The 18,173-nt window shown below is 30.6% G+C and overlaps 1 protein-coding gene across 2 annotated transcripts; it reads right to left on the bottom strand.

Moving 5' to 3' along the window:
• Positions 1-3,071: 3,071 nt before the first annotated feature.
• On the bottom strand, positions 3,072-18,058 carry LOC134688302 (rab-like protein 3). 2 transcript variants are annotated; one of them, XM_063548877.1, is made up of 9 exons: positions 17,913-18,058; positions 14,922-15,013; positions 14,192-14,309; positions 13,420-13,525; positions 12,551-12,701; positions 9,000-9,071; positions 8,279-8,323; positions 7,660-7,678; positions 3,072-3,315 (listed from the first exon to the last, which is right to left on the bottom strand). In XM_063548877.1, exons 1-9 carry the CDS (start codon positions 17,965-17,967, stop codon positions 3,263-3,265), a joined length of 711 nt encoding a protein of 236 aa, XP_063404947.1. In that variant the 5' UTR covers positions 17,968-18,058; the 3' UTR covers positions 3,072-3,262. The 2 variants fall into 2 exon arrangements, with proteins under 2 accessions (XP_063404947.1, XP_063404948.1); XM_063548878.1 differs by lacking the exon at positions 7,660-7,678.
• Positions 18,059-18,173: the final 115 nt, after the last annotated feature.

The raw sequence follows: 18,173 nt of genomic DNA on the forward strand, positions 1-18,173 counted from the left end.
GGCCTGGGTTTGCAACTTATAAACAACAGGTTTGGAACCCTCCCCCTCCCCAAAATTATATTATAATTAAGATAGAAGATGAATATTTTTAAACTTATTAAGGGGGATCTGGGAGGGGATTCATTACATTTAGAACAACTTTTGTAAAGGATGGATACACATAAAATTAAAATATGTAATACGATTGCCAATGAGACAATTGTCCACAGAGGTTCAAATGACAAAACAAAAGCAATTACAATGTATATATGCAACCACACAGGCTTCAAAAAGGAGGAAAACTGTCCTGACATGAAAAGTATGCATTAATACAATTGAGAAGAGTAATGGCCTGATTCACAATTCCACTTATAAACTATTTGGGACCCCAAATAATGAAGTCTATCTCAGGCATCTAGGAACAGGCTCAACATTATTTCTATACATGTATTAATATATTCTAAATTGTGGACAAACCTACATTAAATATTTTACTTGAATGACTTTAGAGAATGAGATCAAATATAAAAGTAGCAGTGTAATATACTCCAATGGTAGCCCTACTAAATAGTCATGTATAGAATGTGATATACTGTATTTTGGGTCTTTATACTGTCCTTTATATTTAGGTCATTTTGACATGCAAAATATAAAGAAAATATATGTTAACTATGATCAGGAAATTAAGTTCTTTTTCGCAAATTAAACCCACTAAAACTGAACTTTGAATGCAAAAGACCCCTAAATGGCTAAATTGCTATAAAGAATAGTCCATGATGATTCTTGTTATTAAAGAAATGTACACTGATTCTGTCAGTTGACAAACTAGATTGAGATAAGTTATATAAACATAAAGGTTTTTTTCAACAGTTGTGGTGTAAATTAAATCAGTTTATTTTATGGTTGACATATTTATTATATATATGTAGATCATTGGCTTCTCAACACATTGATATTTTACAAATTCAATAATCTATTCATCGTTCTATTGCTGGTATTTCATCTTCCTAAAACAGTTTTAGCGCAACACGAATGCAAGCTTGATAGGGTGTCCCCACACATTTTGATATTGCAGAAAAATCTTGGTTGACATATGTATCCACTTCTCATCACTTTTCATGCTATTAAGAATGCATTCTAGCGTCACAATTTCCATTGAAAAGGAATGTAAAGTATAAATTCATATGACGTACTAAAACATATGATCTGACCATATACATGTACCTGTATTTAAAGGTTATGATGAGGCTCATGGTAAAACACAACTAACAGCTACTGCCACAGCAAAAATAGTCTCCAGTGATCAACATCCAACTTACCAATTCAACAATATTGTTTTTAACCATTCTTTGGTTTTACATTTTTTTTTATTTATTTCCAATAGTACACAGACAGGTAGCAGAAAGGTGAAAAATAGATGAGCTTTCTTCAAAGCCATTCTTTGGTTCTACATTTTTTATTTATTTCAAATAGTACACAGACAGGTACCGGATGATAAAAACAAACAAATCATGTGTGCATTCTTTTAAGAACAAACACATCATGTGTGCACTCTTTTAAGAACAAAAACATCATGTGTGCAATCTTAAGAACAAACACATCATGTGTGCACTCTTTTAAGAACAAACACATCATGTGTGCACTCTTAAGAACAAACACATTATGTGTGCACTTTTAAGAACAAACACATCATGTGTGCACTCTTAAGAACAAACACATCATGTGTGCACTGTTAGGAACAAACACATCATGTGTGCACTCTTAAGTTTCAGGGTTATTTCATTGTTGAACTGACCCCAAGCTTGTTTTAAACTCCCTCCCTTTTTGTTACGAATGAATATCTAATCAACATCCAATCAAATATAAGCTACCGATATTTAAAACTTGAATCAAAATATTTATATGAACCATTTATTCTGCCCCATTAATGGCCATTATGTTTTCTGGTCTGTGTGTTTGTTTGTTCATACATCTGTCCCGCTTCATGTTAAATTTGTTGGTCCAGGTAGTTTTTTTATTCAGGATCATTAAGTTGAAGTCCAATCAACTTGAAACTTAGTACACATGTTCCCTATGATATGATCTTTAATTTTTATGCCAAATTAAAGTTTTTATCCCAATTTCACGGTTCACTGAACATTGAACATGATAGTGCAGATGGGGCATCCTTGTACCATGGACTCATTCTTGTTTTTTTATATACCACTTATTGTTTACTTATATGGTGTTAATGTAAGTGTATTCATTAAGTTAATGCTGTTGAAATCAGCTATGTCTTGAAAGTCACTGATTTTACTTAAATGGTTGCAATAATATGTTACAGTTAAAAAAGAAGATTGATTGTTGGTTGCTTTACTTCCAGTGAAAACAAAACAAGAGTGCACACGCTAAAATGTCTCATCTTCTTTACTAATCATTGATATCATGTTGATAGTCCTAAATATAAAGCTTTATTACACTATCACATAAACTTAACATTAACCAAGAAAACTAAACATTGACCAACTAAACATGAAAAAGAGGTAAGGGCAGATAAACCTTGCCAGCCAGACATGTACAGCTAACAATTCTTCCATACAACAAATATAGTTGACCTATTGCATATAGTATTAGAAAAAAAAGACCAAAAACTCAAAAACTTAACTATAACTACTGAACCATGAAAATGAGGTCAAGGTCAGATTGACACCTGCCAGTTGGACATGTACACCTGACAGTCCTTCCATACACCAAATTTTTTTTCCAAGTAGTCATTGAACCATAAAAATTAGGTCAAGGACATTCGAAATGTGACTGATGGAAACTTTGAAACGTCTAGGCATCTATAAACAAATTATGAAGCATCCAGGTCTTCCACCTTCTAAAATATGAAGCTTTTAAAAAGTAAGCTAGCAACGTCCCTGGATCACTATTCCTATGTCCAGCTTTCTGTAACAAAAGTCACAGGCTCACACAAAATGATATAAAGATTTAAACTAAAAGAAGAAGTTTTTACATGATTTTGCAAAAGGTTAAACCACTTTTTCCCTAGGTAGGATGTTTAAATCAAGTACATATAATTTTGACTTGCTTAAGAACAGAACATAATAGCATAGTCTTCAACTTTTATTGCAGATTTACCCAGTTATAAATAATCATAAAATGTTTCACAATCATAATTGCCAATAGAAAAACTGCATTCATTTAACCTTCATTAATTTCAATAACTTAAAAACAAAAATATCCCTTGAGAAATGTTAACATTTTACATGTATCATTCAGCATCATATATAACTGTCAATCATTATGAGACATCTTCATATGTCCCCGCCTTCTCTCTGTAGGTGCAAGGTGTCCCTGAAACACAAAATTAATATTGTAAGCTATTAAATCTCACACAATAAGAATTCTCCATATAGAATTAATAACAACATAATCTTTAACTTTGGCTGAAAAGTTTGTGTGTCAGTGTGGGTTTGGTGGATGACTATGCCTCCCCTAACAAATTATCCAATCTAATTAAAATCAAATCTCTCACTCGCTCATTTTTTAATGCTTGGTCGCTGCATGGGAGATCTAACAACACGCAGCGACCAAGCATTAACCAGATGATTCGCAGGGCGTAGCTTTATACGACCGCAGAGGTTGAACCCTGAACGGTTGGGGCAAGTATGGACACAACATTCAAGCTGGATTCAGCTCTAAATTTGGATTGTGATTTAATAGTTGACACAGCATAGGTTTCTGACACAGAATGAATGTGTTCTAATGAACTTAAAATTTTTGTTTTCTCTTAGAGCAATTCACTATGCTGTTGAATATTAATCCTCTCAAAAAAATGTTTGAATAAATTTTCTTTTTATTTATGAAATTTCAAATGAGAAAAATTGAACCCAATTTTTTAATCACATCCCCCTTTCTCTTATTCCAAAACTAATCTCAATTAAAATATTCTAATGGAGTTTGCAACAATAACTTCTCATTTAAATACATCATAAAATATTAAGATGTAAAAAAACTGCTTGTTATCACTGAATGGTAAAGATTATTTAAATTTATCAGTTGGTAGTAAAAAGTGAATATACATTGTATATTGTATATAACAAAGATTTAAGTTGATTCTGGACAAAGAAAGATAACTCCAATTAAAAAAAAATCTTGCAATAAGATATTTCTTGCTTACTATTCTGGACAAAGAAAGATAACTCTAATTAAAAAAAAAATTGCTATTTCACAATATTGTGAAATTAGATATTTCTTGCTATTGCACAATACTGTGCAATTGAAAAGACTTGCTATTGCACAATACTTAATATAATAATTTAAGATCCTGATTTGGACCAACTTGAAAACTGGGCCCATAATCAAAAATCTAAGTACATGTTTAGATTCAGCATATCAAAGAGGCCCAAGAATTTAATTTTTGTTTAAATCAAACTTAGTTTAATTTTGGACCCTTTGGACCTTAATGTAGGCCAATTTGAAAACGGGACCAAAAATGAAGAATCTACATACACAGTTAGATTTGGCATATCAAAGAACCCCATTTATTCAATTTTTGATGAAATCAAATAAAGTTTAATTTTGGACCCAGATTTGGACCAACTTGAAAACTAGGCCAATAATCAAGAATCTAAGTACATTTTTAGATTCAACATATCAAAGAACCCAACCGATTCATTTTTTGTCAAAATCAGACTAAGTTTTATTTTGGACCCTTTGAACCTTAATGTAGACCAATTTGAAAACATGACCAAAAGTTAAGAATCTACATACACAGTTAGATTCAGCATATCAAAGAACCCCAATTATTCAATTTTGATGAAATCAAACAAAGTTTAATTTTGGACCCTTTGGGCCCCTTTTTCCTAAACTGTTGGGACCAAAACTCCCAAAATCAATACCAACCTTCCTTTTATGGTCATAAACCTTGTGTTTACATTTCATAGATTTCTATTTACTTATACTAACGTTATGGTGTGAAAACCAAGAAAAATGCTTATTTGGGTCCCTTTTTGGCCCCTAATTCCTAAACTGTTGGGACCTTAACTCCCAAAATCAATACCAATCTTCCTTTTGTGGTCATAAACATTGTGTTTAAATTTCATTGATTTCTATTTACTTAAACTAAAGTTATTGTGCAAAAACCAAGAATAATGCTTATTTGGGCCTTTTTTTGGTCCCTAATTCCTAAACTGTTGAAACCAAAACTCCCAAAATCAATCCCAACCTTACTTTTGTGGTCATAAACCTTGTGTCAAATTTTCATAGATTTCTATTGACTTAAACTAAAGTTATAGTGCGAAAACAAAAAAAATGCTTATTTGGGCCCTTTTTGGCCCCTTATTCCTTAAATATTGGGACCAAAACTCCCAAAATCAATACCAACCTTCCTTTTATGGTCATTAACCTTGTGTTAAAATTTCATAGATTTCTATTCACTTTTACTAAAGTAAGAGCGTGAAAACTAAAAGTATTCGGACGACGACGACGCAGACGACGACGCCAACGTGATAGCAATATACGACGAAAATTTTTTCAAAATTTGTGGTCGTATAAAAAATGAGCAAGTGAGAGATTTAATTTTAATTAGATTGCAAATTCTCCAACCTATGATTGTGACATCTACAAAACCAATGATTATCTGTAGGGCTAATGTTTAATTATAACTGATATGTTGATAATTTGTTTGATTGGTTGATTGGTGATTGTTTTCTGCCGCATCAGCACAAAAATGTTTATATTGTAATGTATTTGAAAGGATCTGTTGTATAATACATATTATGCAAATATACATACCATATGTACCAAATTGGTAAATTTAAAAATTATATATATAAATCTAAATCTGAGTATAATATCAGCTGATTTTATACATAATACACATAAAAACGGATATCTTTTACTTGTGAGAATTCCACACTAAAATACATGCACTACACATACATACACACAACACACCATAACCAATTCATGCCTGTTGACATGCACACTTTAGTATTAAAATCAGCAGGACATAATGCTATAAATAGATTTATCCTCAGAGAATATTTCAACTGTACAACATGTACATATTGTAGTAAAAAGTTGATTTGAAATTCAGATCTTACCAAAATTCAATAATTTTAATAATTATTTACAAGAGAAGATTTTTAATAAGAGGAGAGTTTAAATACTGGTACCCACCTCATTTTTCTAAACAACCAAATTTATGCTTTTCTAACCTGTTCAAGTCCCCCCCCCCTTTTAAGTATTTCAATAAATCACTTATTGTTTGTGTTCCAAATATTTTGTCATTATGATTGAAAAAGAAAAGAAAGTCACTGGACAAAATACTTGTTATTTAACACAGATAATTTAGCATTTTATATAAAAATTGTAAAATGATGATTTCTTTTTAAGAAAACAATATCTCAAAGTGGCTTGTTTGATTAGCTTCAAAAGGCAGCACATGATGTATTCTATGTATGTTTCAAGTTTAAAAAACTGCTTGTAAATTAATTTTACAATAATTTTTCTTATATTTAAATTTCAATATTGAAACAATCATAAACTAATTTATTAATTTGGACTTTTTTGTTTCTTTTTGTCCTGTTATTTAAAATCATTTTTAGTCATATGACCTATAGTGTCCTATAACCTATTGACCTTTGTCTATTTCCATTTATTATTCTGGTTATTATGTGATGTATATAAATAAAGACATAAATTTTAAAGCAGTGAAATCTAATACCCTTTCATTGGATGATTTTTTAACCACCTTAATCATTAAAAATGCTTCGCAATAATTAAAATTCACATTTTGAAATTTTTTATATGAACCAAACAGTATTTTTCTGAATATCACAAAAATTACATTTAAGTTTAAAATGACATTATTGGGATGAGTTTATTTCTTAACAAGTACAACAAAATAATGTCTTGCAAAGCAACCAATACTAACTGTATATTATGGATAACTAAAATTCAAAAATCTATTCAAGAAACAAACTGAAAAAGGCTAGTGTTTGGGAAGTATTATGTAATTTTTCATTTGAGTAAACTTTCACAATAATCTTATGCAGGGTTAATGCGATAAATACATTCTTACATCGATGTTCTGGCTGTTGTAAAAAATAAAAAAAATAAAATCTCACACTCTAGATCTTATAAGCTCTTTATCTTCACACATACATGTACCTGTGGTGTTACTGTCATATTTGATTAAATGGAAAAAAAAGGAACAATTTATTACTAGGATTTTGTAAGGTTATTCTAAAAATGGATATTTTTGTCGAATATATAGCTTTATTTTAGACAAAGCCCAATTGGCACTGGGCCTTTAATTACTTTTGGTTAAAAATTGTAAAGGATTCTATGTAAAAATCATCTGAAATTTCAAATAATTAATGATTTTTTTACTGTGGATTCAATATTATTCATGATGAACCCATTTTCAAAGGTTTTGTGGGTAAATGTGTCATTAAGGTGAACAAAAGTTTAAATGCTTAAAGAGGTACAAATTTTAATAGGCTTGTCGGTAGACTAAAACATTACAATTGAGATTAACTATCCACTAAAAACAAAATTTTCTTTAATTCATGAAAAATTGGTAGACTGTACAAACTAAATTAACTGATTCCACAGTACTTGTTCTTACAAAGATGACAGTTTTACCACAAGTACTATAGATATACATAAAATATTTATTAACATACTTACTTTTAATAACATTGCCAAACTGCAACGGTAATGTAATTCCTTATTGCTAATAGTGTTTTATAAATAGTTTATGATCAAAATTTTGATTTTAACATAAAAAAAACAACAACCAACTTACGTTATAGACAAACAGTGGAAAGTTTAATTCTATCTTCAAAATATTCTGAAACCTCCCAAATATGGACACTTATTATGAATCATTAATTAACACAGAAAGCAGGTTTCAATAGATTTAGATTTTTTTTAACAAGATTTTTGTATTTAAAACTTTATTTTATGGATCTAAGTTTAGGATCGAAATCTTAATTGGGGTATCCACTGACTGTTTAATTTTGGACTTTCAGCTGACGTTACTTTACAAAATACATGTGCATACTTATGTCTATTTAGTCAGCAAATGATTGTATGCCTAATCAGAACAGTTGAAATCTTAAATTAAAGATATAATATCTCATGCAACAGAGACAGAAATATTGTCCATATATATGTAATGTCATCAATTTCAGGACATGTCTAATATATCATTTATAGGGGGAAGGGTTTTTATGTTGTTATATGCCATGATGGTATATAACTTTTCTTACATTTATAACATCTAAATAATTCTAACTTTAAGTACCTGATTATGTGACATTTGATGACTGTAGAATCTCCTTTCAGTGACCTACAAATATATTTTAAGACTATTTATAAATCAAAAACATTTGTTTCTTTTCATATCTTTAAACTTCTCTCTAGTATTATATCCTGCTTAAACAATCAAGATTGAATAATAGGTTGGAAGTCTTAAAGTTCAAGAATATATATACAATGTACAATGTATCTCTAAAACATAAAAGTTTATAAATAAACCAAGAATATGGTTAATTCTGTAAGCTGTGATACATGTACTGACATAAGTATGTCAACGAAATGCTGATTATTGTCAAACAGACATGTATCTATTGTAACACAAAGAAAGTAAACATATATGCATATTACTCAAAAAATAACTTAATTAAAATATTGACCATTGATCAATAAAAACGAGGTCAAGTTCAGGTACCACATCAGACACACATGTATATCTTCCAATAATTCTTCATACCAAATACAGTAAACATATTCTAAAGAACTTAGCATTCAATTTAGTCAGAAATTGGCCAATGAAAATTAGGTCACATGCAACCTCAACTTTTCAGATAATCAAGCTAGGTTATATATTTCTCTATCAGAACACTTTTTCATGTTTAGATTAACTGTACAACCATTTTACATTGTGTTCTGTAACATAGATATTTGCATAATCAATAAATCAAGGCTCTGTACAGGGTAGTTTGAGTTGCATTTTAGCTTCATACCTTGTCAAAAAATCTGGACATTTTGACAGCATTTGTTGACCCTGGGGATAGACATTTACAGTCATTGCAATCCTGCAAAAAAATAAAACATGCAATTGTGAATTCTTGGCTTGAAGATTAATAGCATATCATATCACAACCTAAAAGAACCTCTGATAATAATAAAAAAAAAGTTATTAACAAAACTTATACATTTGAATATGGAAATCGGGAATATGTCAAAGAGACAACAACCCGACCAAACAGATATTTAGTATTTAAATATTTTTTTTACCAGAATTAAGTTACAGCAAATATAACATGTATAGATAAAGTACAACAAGAATGTGTCCAAAGTACATGGATGTCCCACTTGCACTATCATTTTCCATGTTCCATGGAACCATAAATTGGATAAAAATATAATTTGGCATTAAAATTAGAAAGATTATACTATAGGGAACATGTGTACTAAGTTTCTAGTTGATTGGACTTCAATTTCATCAAAAACTACCTTGACCAAAAACTTAAACCTGTAACTCCCACTTTCATTTTATATGTTTAGTGGACCGTGAAATTGAGGTCAAAAGTCTAATTTGGCTTTAAAATTAGAAAGATCATATCATAAGCAACAAGTGTGCTAAGTTTCAAGTTGATTGGACTTCAGCTTCATCAAAAACTACCTTAACCAAAAACTATAACCTGAAGCAGGACGAACGGACGCATGAATGAACGAATGGACGGATGAATGAATGAACGAACGGTACGACAAACAAATGGACGGACAAACGGAGCCACAGACCAGAAAACATAATGCCCCTCTACTATCGTAGGTGGGGCATAAAAAAGAATTTAGTTAGACTTTATTGTAATTAATAAAATTATGAATAAAAGGAGGTTTATGACATAAATCAGGGAGAAAGTAACCTAACAAAACAAATAACTATAAGAAGCTGGGAAACCATGATATTTTAACTTGAAGTATTTTGCACATAAATGCAATTCAAGGTGGTACAAAAGACTAAAGGGAGATAACTCAGCTGAAATTTTTAATCACATTTTACTGTTAGGGAATTCTTAGATCAGTCTGATTAAAACCAGCCCTCACTATCCACATGTAGCAATTTTACCTGACCATATCGGGAAATAGGTATTTAGTAGGATCTAAACACGTACGTGTGATTTGTTTAAACCGGTTTTCGATAAAAAATATACGAAGAAATGTCAAAATGTTTAGGACTTAATTAAGAATTTAAAATTTTTACATACCAATATAAAGAACTTTTTATCATTTTTGAAATAGACTATAATAAAAAATTGCATGAAATTACTTCCCTTCATGATAGATTGTTTGGGAAATGAGCCAGAGTTATCTATTTGTGATCACAGAGAGGGACTAGCAAGCACATTTTGATTGCAGCTAATTCATTGTTAAAACAATGTTCCACTATAAACGAATGTTATTTTATACAAATATAAGGACTTAGTTAGCTAAATCTACAAATTTTATTTGAAATTATGAATTTTTATTCCAATAGATTAATATGCTAACACATGTGTTTGTAAGTGCAAGTGGATAGTGAGAGTTGGTTTGAATCAGACTGCATTTAGCTTCTCAATGATCAAAATTAAGAGTTGGTAAAACTCATTTAACTGCTATATATATATATTTATCCAATGAAATGATTTCTGATAAAATATATGGTTCTTTTTTTGAAATACCCAACACCCATTCATGTCCAGTGCACGATGATATATCAATATTGTAGACATCGCAATATCTACAATGTAAACACGATATTGTGTCAACATGGTTTACATTGTTTGAACCCTTATATATTGTTGACATCGTTGACATCATTAACATCGCTATGTATACAATCTAGAAAATATATTGTGTTTACATTGTTGACATCGCGATGTATACAATGTTAACACAATGTTGTATCAACATCGTTTACATTGTCTTAACTCTTATATATTGTTTACATCGTTGACATCGTTAACATCGCGATGTTTACAATGTTAACACGATGTTGTGTCAACATCGTTTACATTGTCTTAACTCTTATATATTGTTTTCATCGTTGACATCATAAACATCGTGATGTATACAATGTTAAACAGATTTTGTGTTTACATTGTTTACATTGCCATTATATTTATTTAAAAAAAAGTTTTTTCTTTATGATTTACAGTTTTACCAATCCGGACAAAAAAAAAGAAGGTTATATATATCTGAAATGTATAAAGTTTGTGTTTGATCACTGAATCCTCTATAAAATTCAGACTAGAATTTTATATAACCCAGTATTGCCTAGTATTTCCCACTAAAACCCAGTAAAACCGGATGTTCCCAGTATTTCCCACTAGGCTGGGCAATACTCATAAAACCAACTCTGTGACGCCATATAAACTATGTTGACACTACTTTGTGTTAAATTAGAGCTATAACATAAAAAAAAAAATTAAAGATTTGTTGTTAAAAAAACATAAAAATGCAAACAATATACATGTAATCGACAAACTTCATAGAATAATTATTATATAAATGAATAAAAAACTTTTTTTTTATATATATTGTCAACATCACAATGTGTACGATGTAAACGATGTAAATACAAAGGTATAGACTTGGTACACATTATTTATACGATGTTGACGATGTAAATGATGTATAAAAGATATTGGAAACATCAAGATGAAAAAGATGTTAACGATGTAAACAGAAAGTAAACATCGTCAACATTGCGATGTATACGATGTGAACGATATAAACACAAAGGTAGAGACTTGGTTCACAACATCTATGTGATGTTGACGATGTAAAAACGATATTGTTAACATCACGATGTATACGATGTGAATGATGTTAACTCAAAGATTAAGACTTGGTTCACGACATTTATACAATGTTGACAATGTAAAAACGATATTGTCAACATCAAGATGTATACGATTTGAACGATGTAAACACAAAAGTAAAGACTTGGTTCACAACATCTATACAAAAATGACAATGTAAAAACGACATTGTCAACATCACACTGTATACAATGTCAAAGATGCAAACAGAAAGTTATAGAGTCGATATACAACATAAACACGATGTTGACACAACATTGTTAACATTACGAATATACGATGTGAACAATGTAAACACAAAGGTACAGAACATAAAGATTGGATACAATGTTAACACAATAACGACACTATAAAGTTGACATTGCGATGTTGACAGTATCGACAAAACATTGTGCACTGGACATACTTCCCAACACCTTGGCTAAAATTAATTTGGCTCGTTTATATTTCATAAAATTTTGACAAAGTATTTACTTTGAGTTTGACCCTTTTACAAAAATATAAAAACTTCAAAAAAATTGAACCAACAGTTTTATCAGAAAAATTACACTGGTTATATAGCACTTTGACAAACACTTATTTTGATCATTGAGAAGCTTAATATTACCTTAAAACACAAGTTGTTAAAATGTTTAGCTGAATTTACCGAGTTTTCTCCCTGTAGTGTCAGTAACCACCTTAAATCATTTATCATCAATTTTTCTCACCAAGTTCATTTCATCAGCACCACATTCTTCTGCTATGGAAGATGACCTTGATATGACCTTTTCTCTCAAGGTCTGGGCAAGGTCAGCCTTAGTTCCTACTACCAGTATAGGGATCTGGTTACCAGCAAACTGTTCTGGGTCAAAATCGTACCTATAAAAGATCAGAACAGATAGATGAAAAGTTATTTTTTGTTAAGTCTCTCATTTTAATAGCAGTTTACAATGAAATGATCAGAGATATTGACTATAAAGGAGGTTTGCTAAAATGACCAACATTTAAAATCAGCATTTCTATCTTTTTAAACTGTAATTGTCAAGCCAATAATCAATGGTTCAAATTTGATAAAAAAAATTAAAAAAAAAAAAATTAAAAGTGTCAATGTAAAGATTTGGAGGTCCTGACCATTCATTCAAAAATATAAGGGCTAAAAACACTAAAATCCAGTATTTAGATTTCAGAGAGTTCGAATCATTTTCATACTCAAGATTTGTGATTGTGAGATCTGGAGTTTTCAATTAAAAAAATCAACAGTTTCCTCCAAGAAATGAAAGGTTTCAAATATGGGGGCAGACCAATAATAATTTGAATCCCTGATAATGGTATCCAATGACTGTTTTTGCATGTTAGCTAGTAGTATAGAAGATGACAAATAAATGTTGGTTGTTCATGTAAAATTAGTGAGAGTAATTTAAAAAAATATTGTGACTTGTTTTTTAAAGCTGTTGAACATGGTTAAGATAAATTCATATATTTTTTTTAGTTTTCCAAGTTTAATAATTGCTATATATACCATCCAATAATTGATTTGAGGTATAATAACAATCTTTTTAGGTCACTACTTCAGAGGAGTCATGTAAATATTTCTTACCCATTGTTAAAATCTTTTGCATCATTTTTATTGAGAACCTCACCCAGCCATTTTCTAAGGTTTTGATGAGATTTTCTGTTGGTCAAGTCATGGACTAGAATTATACCTGCAGTAAAATATCAAAATGATAGTTAAATCCTTTCACTAACAATTAAGTCATTGTAAGTAATATAAGTGAATAGGCTAAATCATCAGGGGTAGATCCAGCTATTTTTAAAGGGGGAAAGGGGGGTTCCAACTATATGTCCCCATTCAAAAAAGCAATGATGGTCCAAAAAAAACATATGAAAAAGACCGCTTTGGGAGGGGGAGCATAAGACACACCCTCTGTACGAAATTGTTGCAAGACTGAAAAAAAATGTAACTTTGGAATATCAAATAGTTAAAATTTACACATTCTTGTTGATGTTTGCTGTCTCATTGACATTTAACCCCCCTTGTATCTATAAATATCTTAGCTAAATTTCAAAGTGACCATCACAAGCATAAAATCTCAATATTTTTTTTATTTATTTCAAATGCGGTAAAAATTTCTAATGGATAGAAAATGGTTGTTTGTCAGTATGGATTAATAATATGCTAATTATAAGTACTGTTGTTTTGAGGGATTTCAGAAATCAATAGAATATGTGCAGATAAAAATGTATTAAAATTATGTTTAGCACAAGTAATCTGTACAGGTTCATACCATGTAAAACAGGACACATATGTTATTTTATTTCATTATTAAATTACTCTTTGAGTTCAACAATACTTTTAAAAAATAACTTACCATTGACATTATTGTAAAATATTGATCTACTGTTCTGATGACTGGAGGATCCACCTATATCCCACAATTCTGTGAAGTATGTTTTCTCTGATGGAGTTCCTGCTTTATAGTCGTGAAGCTATAAATATATAATCATTCATAAACGTATTTGATATTTTAAAAAGAATTCTAGATTCACTTCTATAAAACTTGATTATTTAAACTATTATGAAGAGAAATGGAACTTTAATCAGTGGGTGTCATATATTTATTAATGTTAAAGCTTCAGAAAACATTTCTTCTTCATTTTTCTTTACAAGACAAAAACAAACAAACCAACAAAAACATTTAATCAAATTGCTTGTAAGCACTAAAAGGTAAATATTGCTTTAATTAGTTTAATATATCAAATGGAAGTTAAATTAATTTTTGCATCGTATAAAGCATTGGTTGTAGTTGATTCAACTAAAATTCTGGATAATGGGAGATAACTCATTCTTTTAAGATGACTTTAACAAAGTCAACATTTATATCTTCACAGAACAGATACTGAATCCTGCTAGATTGATAAATTTCTGGAAATGTTCATAGATAGAGCGTATAGATTGTTATGATCAATGCACTATATTGTGTGTATCAAAGAGGTAGTGATAAGCCTTGGAAGATTTAGATGTCAAGTCAGTAACATAGCTATAGTGTTAAGATTGCATTTCATGCAATATTTACCCAAAAAATGGTGTTGAATCCTTACCTTGACCTCTACTGAACAACCAATAGTATAACCTGGATTAGAATTTGGTTCATTGTGACACATTAAATGTACCAGTGAAGTCTTTCCAACACCTAAATGTAAAATTCATATGTAAAAGATATATGTAATATGACATATAAATTGCACTGTGAAGCTGAAAAACTCACCCACTACCAAATTGCCCCATGCAAACTAGCCCCACTTTCAACATACTTGTCCCATCAATATTGACCAACTGGCCCCACAAATTAAAAGGAGCTCAATTGTTTTGTTTGTATGTATGACTAAGTTGTCTTTTACTGTAATGATTTCTTTGTACAGTCTTCTACCAATATAGAAAATCATTTTCATAACAGCATGGACAACTGCTATGGATGAATACTTCTTTGATAATAATAGTAAATACTGAATCATTTATCTTTAACTTGTTTGTCATAGGCTACCTATAACAGTGTTATTCATTTTTTTTAATTTTTTTTTTACATAAATATTAAAGGCTGTTAGTTTTCTCGTACAAATTGTTTGACATTGTCTTATCGGGGCCTTTTATAGCTGACTATGCGGTATGGACTTTGCTCATTGTTGAAGGCTGTACGGTGACCTAGGCTATAGTTGTTAATGTTTGTGTCATTGGTCTTTTGTGGATAGTTGCCTCATTGGCAATCATACCACATCTTCTTTTTTATATTTTACGCTCACTCAGTCTGTCAGAGGCCTTCTAATTAGGATTTAAATAGGATAAAAGAGTAAAGTATATGCAGGTGCACGATAAGAAAAAAATAAAGTTGAAGTATTCAACATTTTAAAATTAATAAATCCACAAGTTTTAGTCCTCTGCTATTTTATCGTATTATGTGATTTAGCTTCTAGAACCTTTGTTGACCCCTAATTTTAAATGTTTATAACATGTACAATTGAACAAATAGGCATCACATAAAGTTCATCTACATGTAATCTGACCCAGCCAATTGATATCCTCAGTGTGCCAAGAAATGGTCTTGTTCACACTGTTATGAAAAAGATGAATATACTGTGAGGACAGTAAATATTATTTTGTATATTTGAGAATATTTTTTGTAGGCACTGGCTACAGTTACATGGAAATGTACCAATAATAAAAAGAATGTTGTTACATTGGAGACTTACATTTATTGCCAGAATGCAGGGTTGGGTAAGGAACCGATTAATTATGATTGTAACAATAATATTTGTGTCTAAAGTTACATTGCATTATTGTTACATGAAAGTCTGCAATGTACAATGGGACTTAGAAAATGTATTAACTTTTATTTGGTATTTACAATATTGCATACGATTTTTTAAACATTTACAATGTATTTACAATGACAGTTTCTAGTAATCCAGTAAGTTGTTTTTGGAGCATGTTTTAGTCCAAGCAGTAATCACAAACCAGAGATGCGGCATTCTGCACATCTTTATTGCATACTGTTAAATTCCATTCTGCATTATCCCATTCCCATATTAATGTTACAGTAGATACAAATATTATTGTTACATTTGTAAATAATTAGTTCCTTATCCACCCTGCAGCATTCCGGCAAATGATTCTCCAATGTTCATATGTTACAATATCTTTTTCCTATTGTTACATTTTGATGTAACTGCAGCCATAGTCCGAGGGGATGTCAGAGTAATCTCGTACTGCAGCCAGTGCCTTTTTTGAAGTCTTTTATGTCATGTATGTGGCACATAGAGTCTTTTAAGTGGCACTTTGGTATGAGGCCAAACAAAAAAGTATGTGTGTTTACTTTACCCCTACCTACCCTAATTTTCATCCCATACCATAGTCCAAATAATTATTTGGACGTAATATCCCTTAGTACCCTAAAGTTTGTTTTACCATTTTTTATTAAGCACTGTTAAAGCACAGGCACTTGTCTCAGAAAAAAATTTCCTATATAATACCTTATTATAACACAAGGTACTTAACTTGCATTTTAGAAAAATGTTAGGTGGTGACGAAGTTCCGTTATATGCCGCTTTATAGGCTGTCAACCTCACTAAAGCTTGTTATATCGTAAATCTAAATTGATTTATCTATACAATGGTGTATAACATGCCTACATTTGTTGTCGGAATCATCCGTAGCAATCCTACCAAAGTATGTCAATCATTATAATTTTGCAAACCGCTGAAGAATTGGCAATAAACGCGTCATGCTCCTTGTATATCTCGGTTTCCGATTGGTCAATTCTATGGGAAAGTCTAAATGGTTCTCGGAGTTATCTAATCTTGTTTCATTTCATACGTAAAGTCAAGAGAGAGTCTGCAAGACATAATTGACGTCATGGGAAAATTTGTAACTTAGACATACCACAAACAACACTTGTTAGATTTTTTCACGGTATATCATACATTTTTACTAACTGTATGATAAGTTCTATTCATACGAAAACTAACAGTTTTTTTTACAACAATTATTATAATAAATCATTTACTGCGGCCGTTTATTGCCAATTCTTCAGCGGATTGCAAAATTGTTACGATTGACATACTTTGGTAGGATTGCTACGGATGATTCCGACAACAAATGTAGGCATGTTATACACCATTGTATAGATAAATCAATTTAGATTTACGATATAACAAGCTTTAATGAGGTTGACAGCCTATAAAGCGGCATATAACGGAACTTCGTCACCACCTAACATTTTTCTAAAATGCAAGTTAAGTACCTTGTGTTATAATAAGGTATATAGGGAAATTTTTTTTCTGAGACAAGTGCCTGTGTGTTAAAGTCACAATGCTGCCCCCATAGACTCAATGTAAAAAAATATTTAAAATAAAAACAATTCCCTAACTACCTACATAGTATCTACCTATTTTTTTTAGCATGTGACAGTACACACACACACAGACACACAAACTTTTTTGTTTGGCCTGATACAGAAATTTTAGGTGTATTTTAAAACAGGTATGTGATAAATTAACTTAAGCTTGTCATGTAAATATCATATTCAGAAATTTTACCAGAATCGCCAACGACTATGATCTTTATTTTATCATAAGCTTGAAACCCTGCCATGATCCATTTCCAACCTGAAAAAGTGATGTGTCCAACCAAAACGAAAATAGATTCATGAAGGGTTATCTGCTCTTGATACGTCTAGATTCCAGTTTGGTGTGCGTAGTTTCAAAATTGTCAACATTTGATTTCAACTTTTGAAGTTATAAAGTCCTGTTATATATTCTTTTGTTATTTCTTTTACAGTGAAATTTTAGACCTTGATT

This window comes from Mytilus trossulus, chromosome 10 (genome assembly GCF_036588685.1).
Source record: "Mytilus trossulus isolate FHL-02 chromosome 10, PNRI_Mtr1.1.1.hap1, whole genome shotgun sequence".
In the NCBI taxonomy this organism is placed as follows: Eukaryota; Metazoa; Mollusca; class Bivalvia; order Mytilida; family Mytilidae; genus Mytilus; species Mytilus trossulus.

What these genes read in the sequence shown, in the direction of transcription:
- LOC134688302 (XM_063548877.1), bottom strand. Translation starts at nt 17,967, where the DNA reads ATGGCAGGGTTTCAAGCTTATGATAAAATAAAGATCATAGTCGTTGGC. An exon ending in CATAGTCGTTGGCGATTCTG is followed by an intron (nt 15,014 to 17,912) that starts GTAAAATTTCTG and finishes TTTTACATTTAG; the next exon opens with GTGTTGGAAAGACTTCACTG. An exon ending in TGTCCAGATTTTTTGACAAG is followed by an intron (nt 8,324 to 8,999) that starts GTATGAAGCTAA and finishes ATATATTTGTAG; the next exon opens with GTCACTGAAAGGAGATTCTA.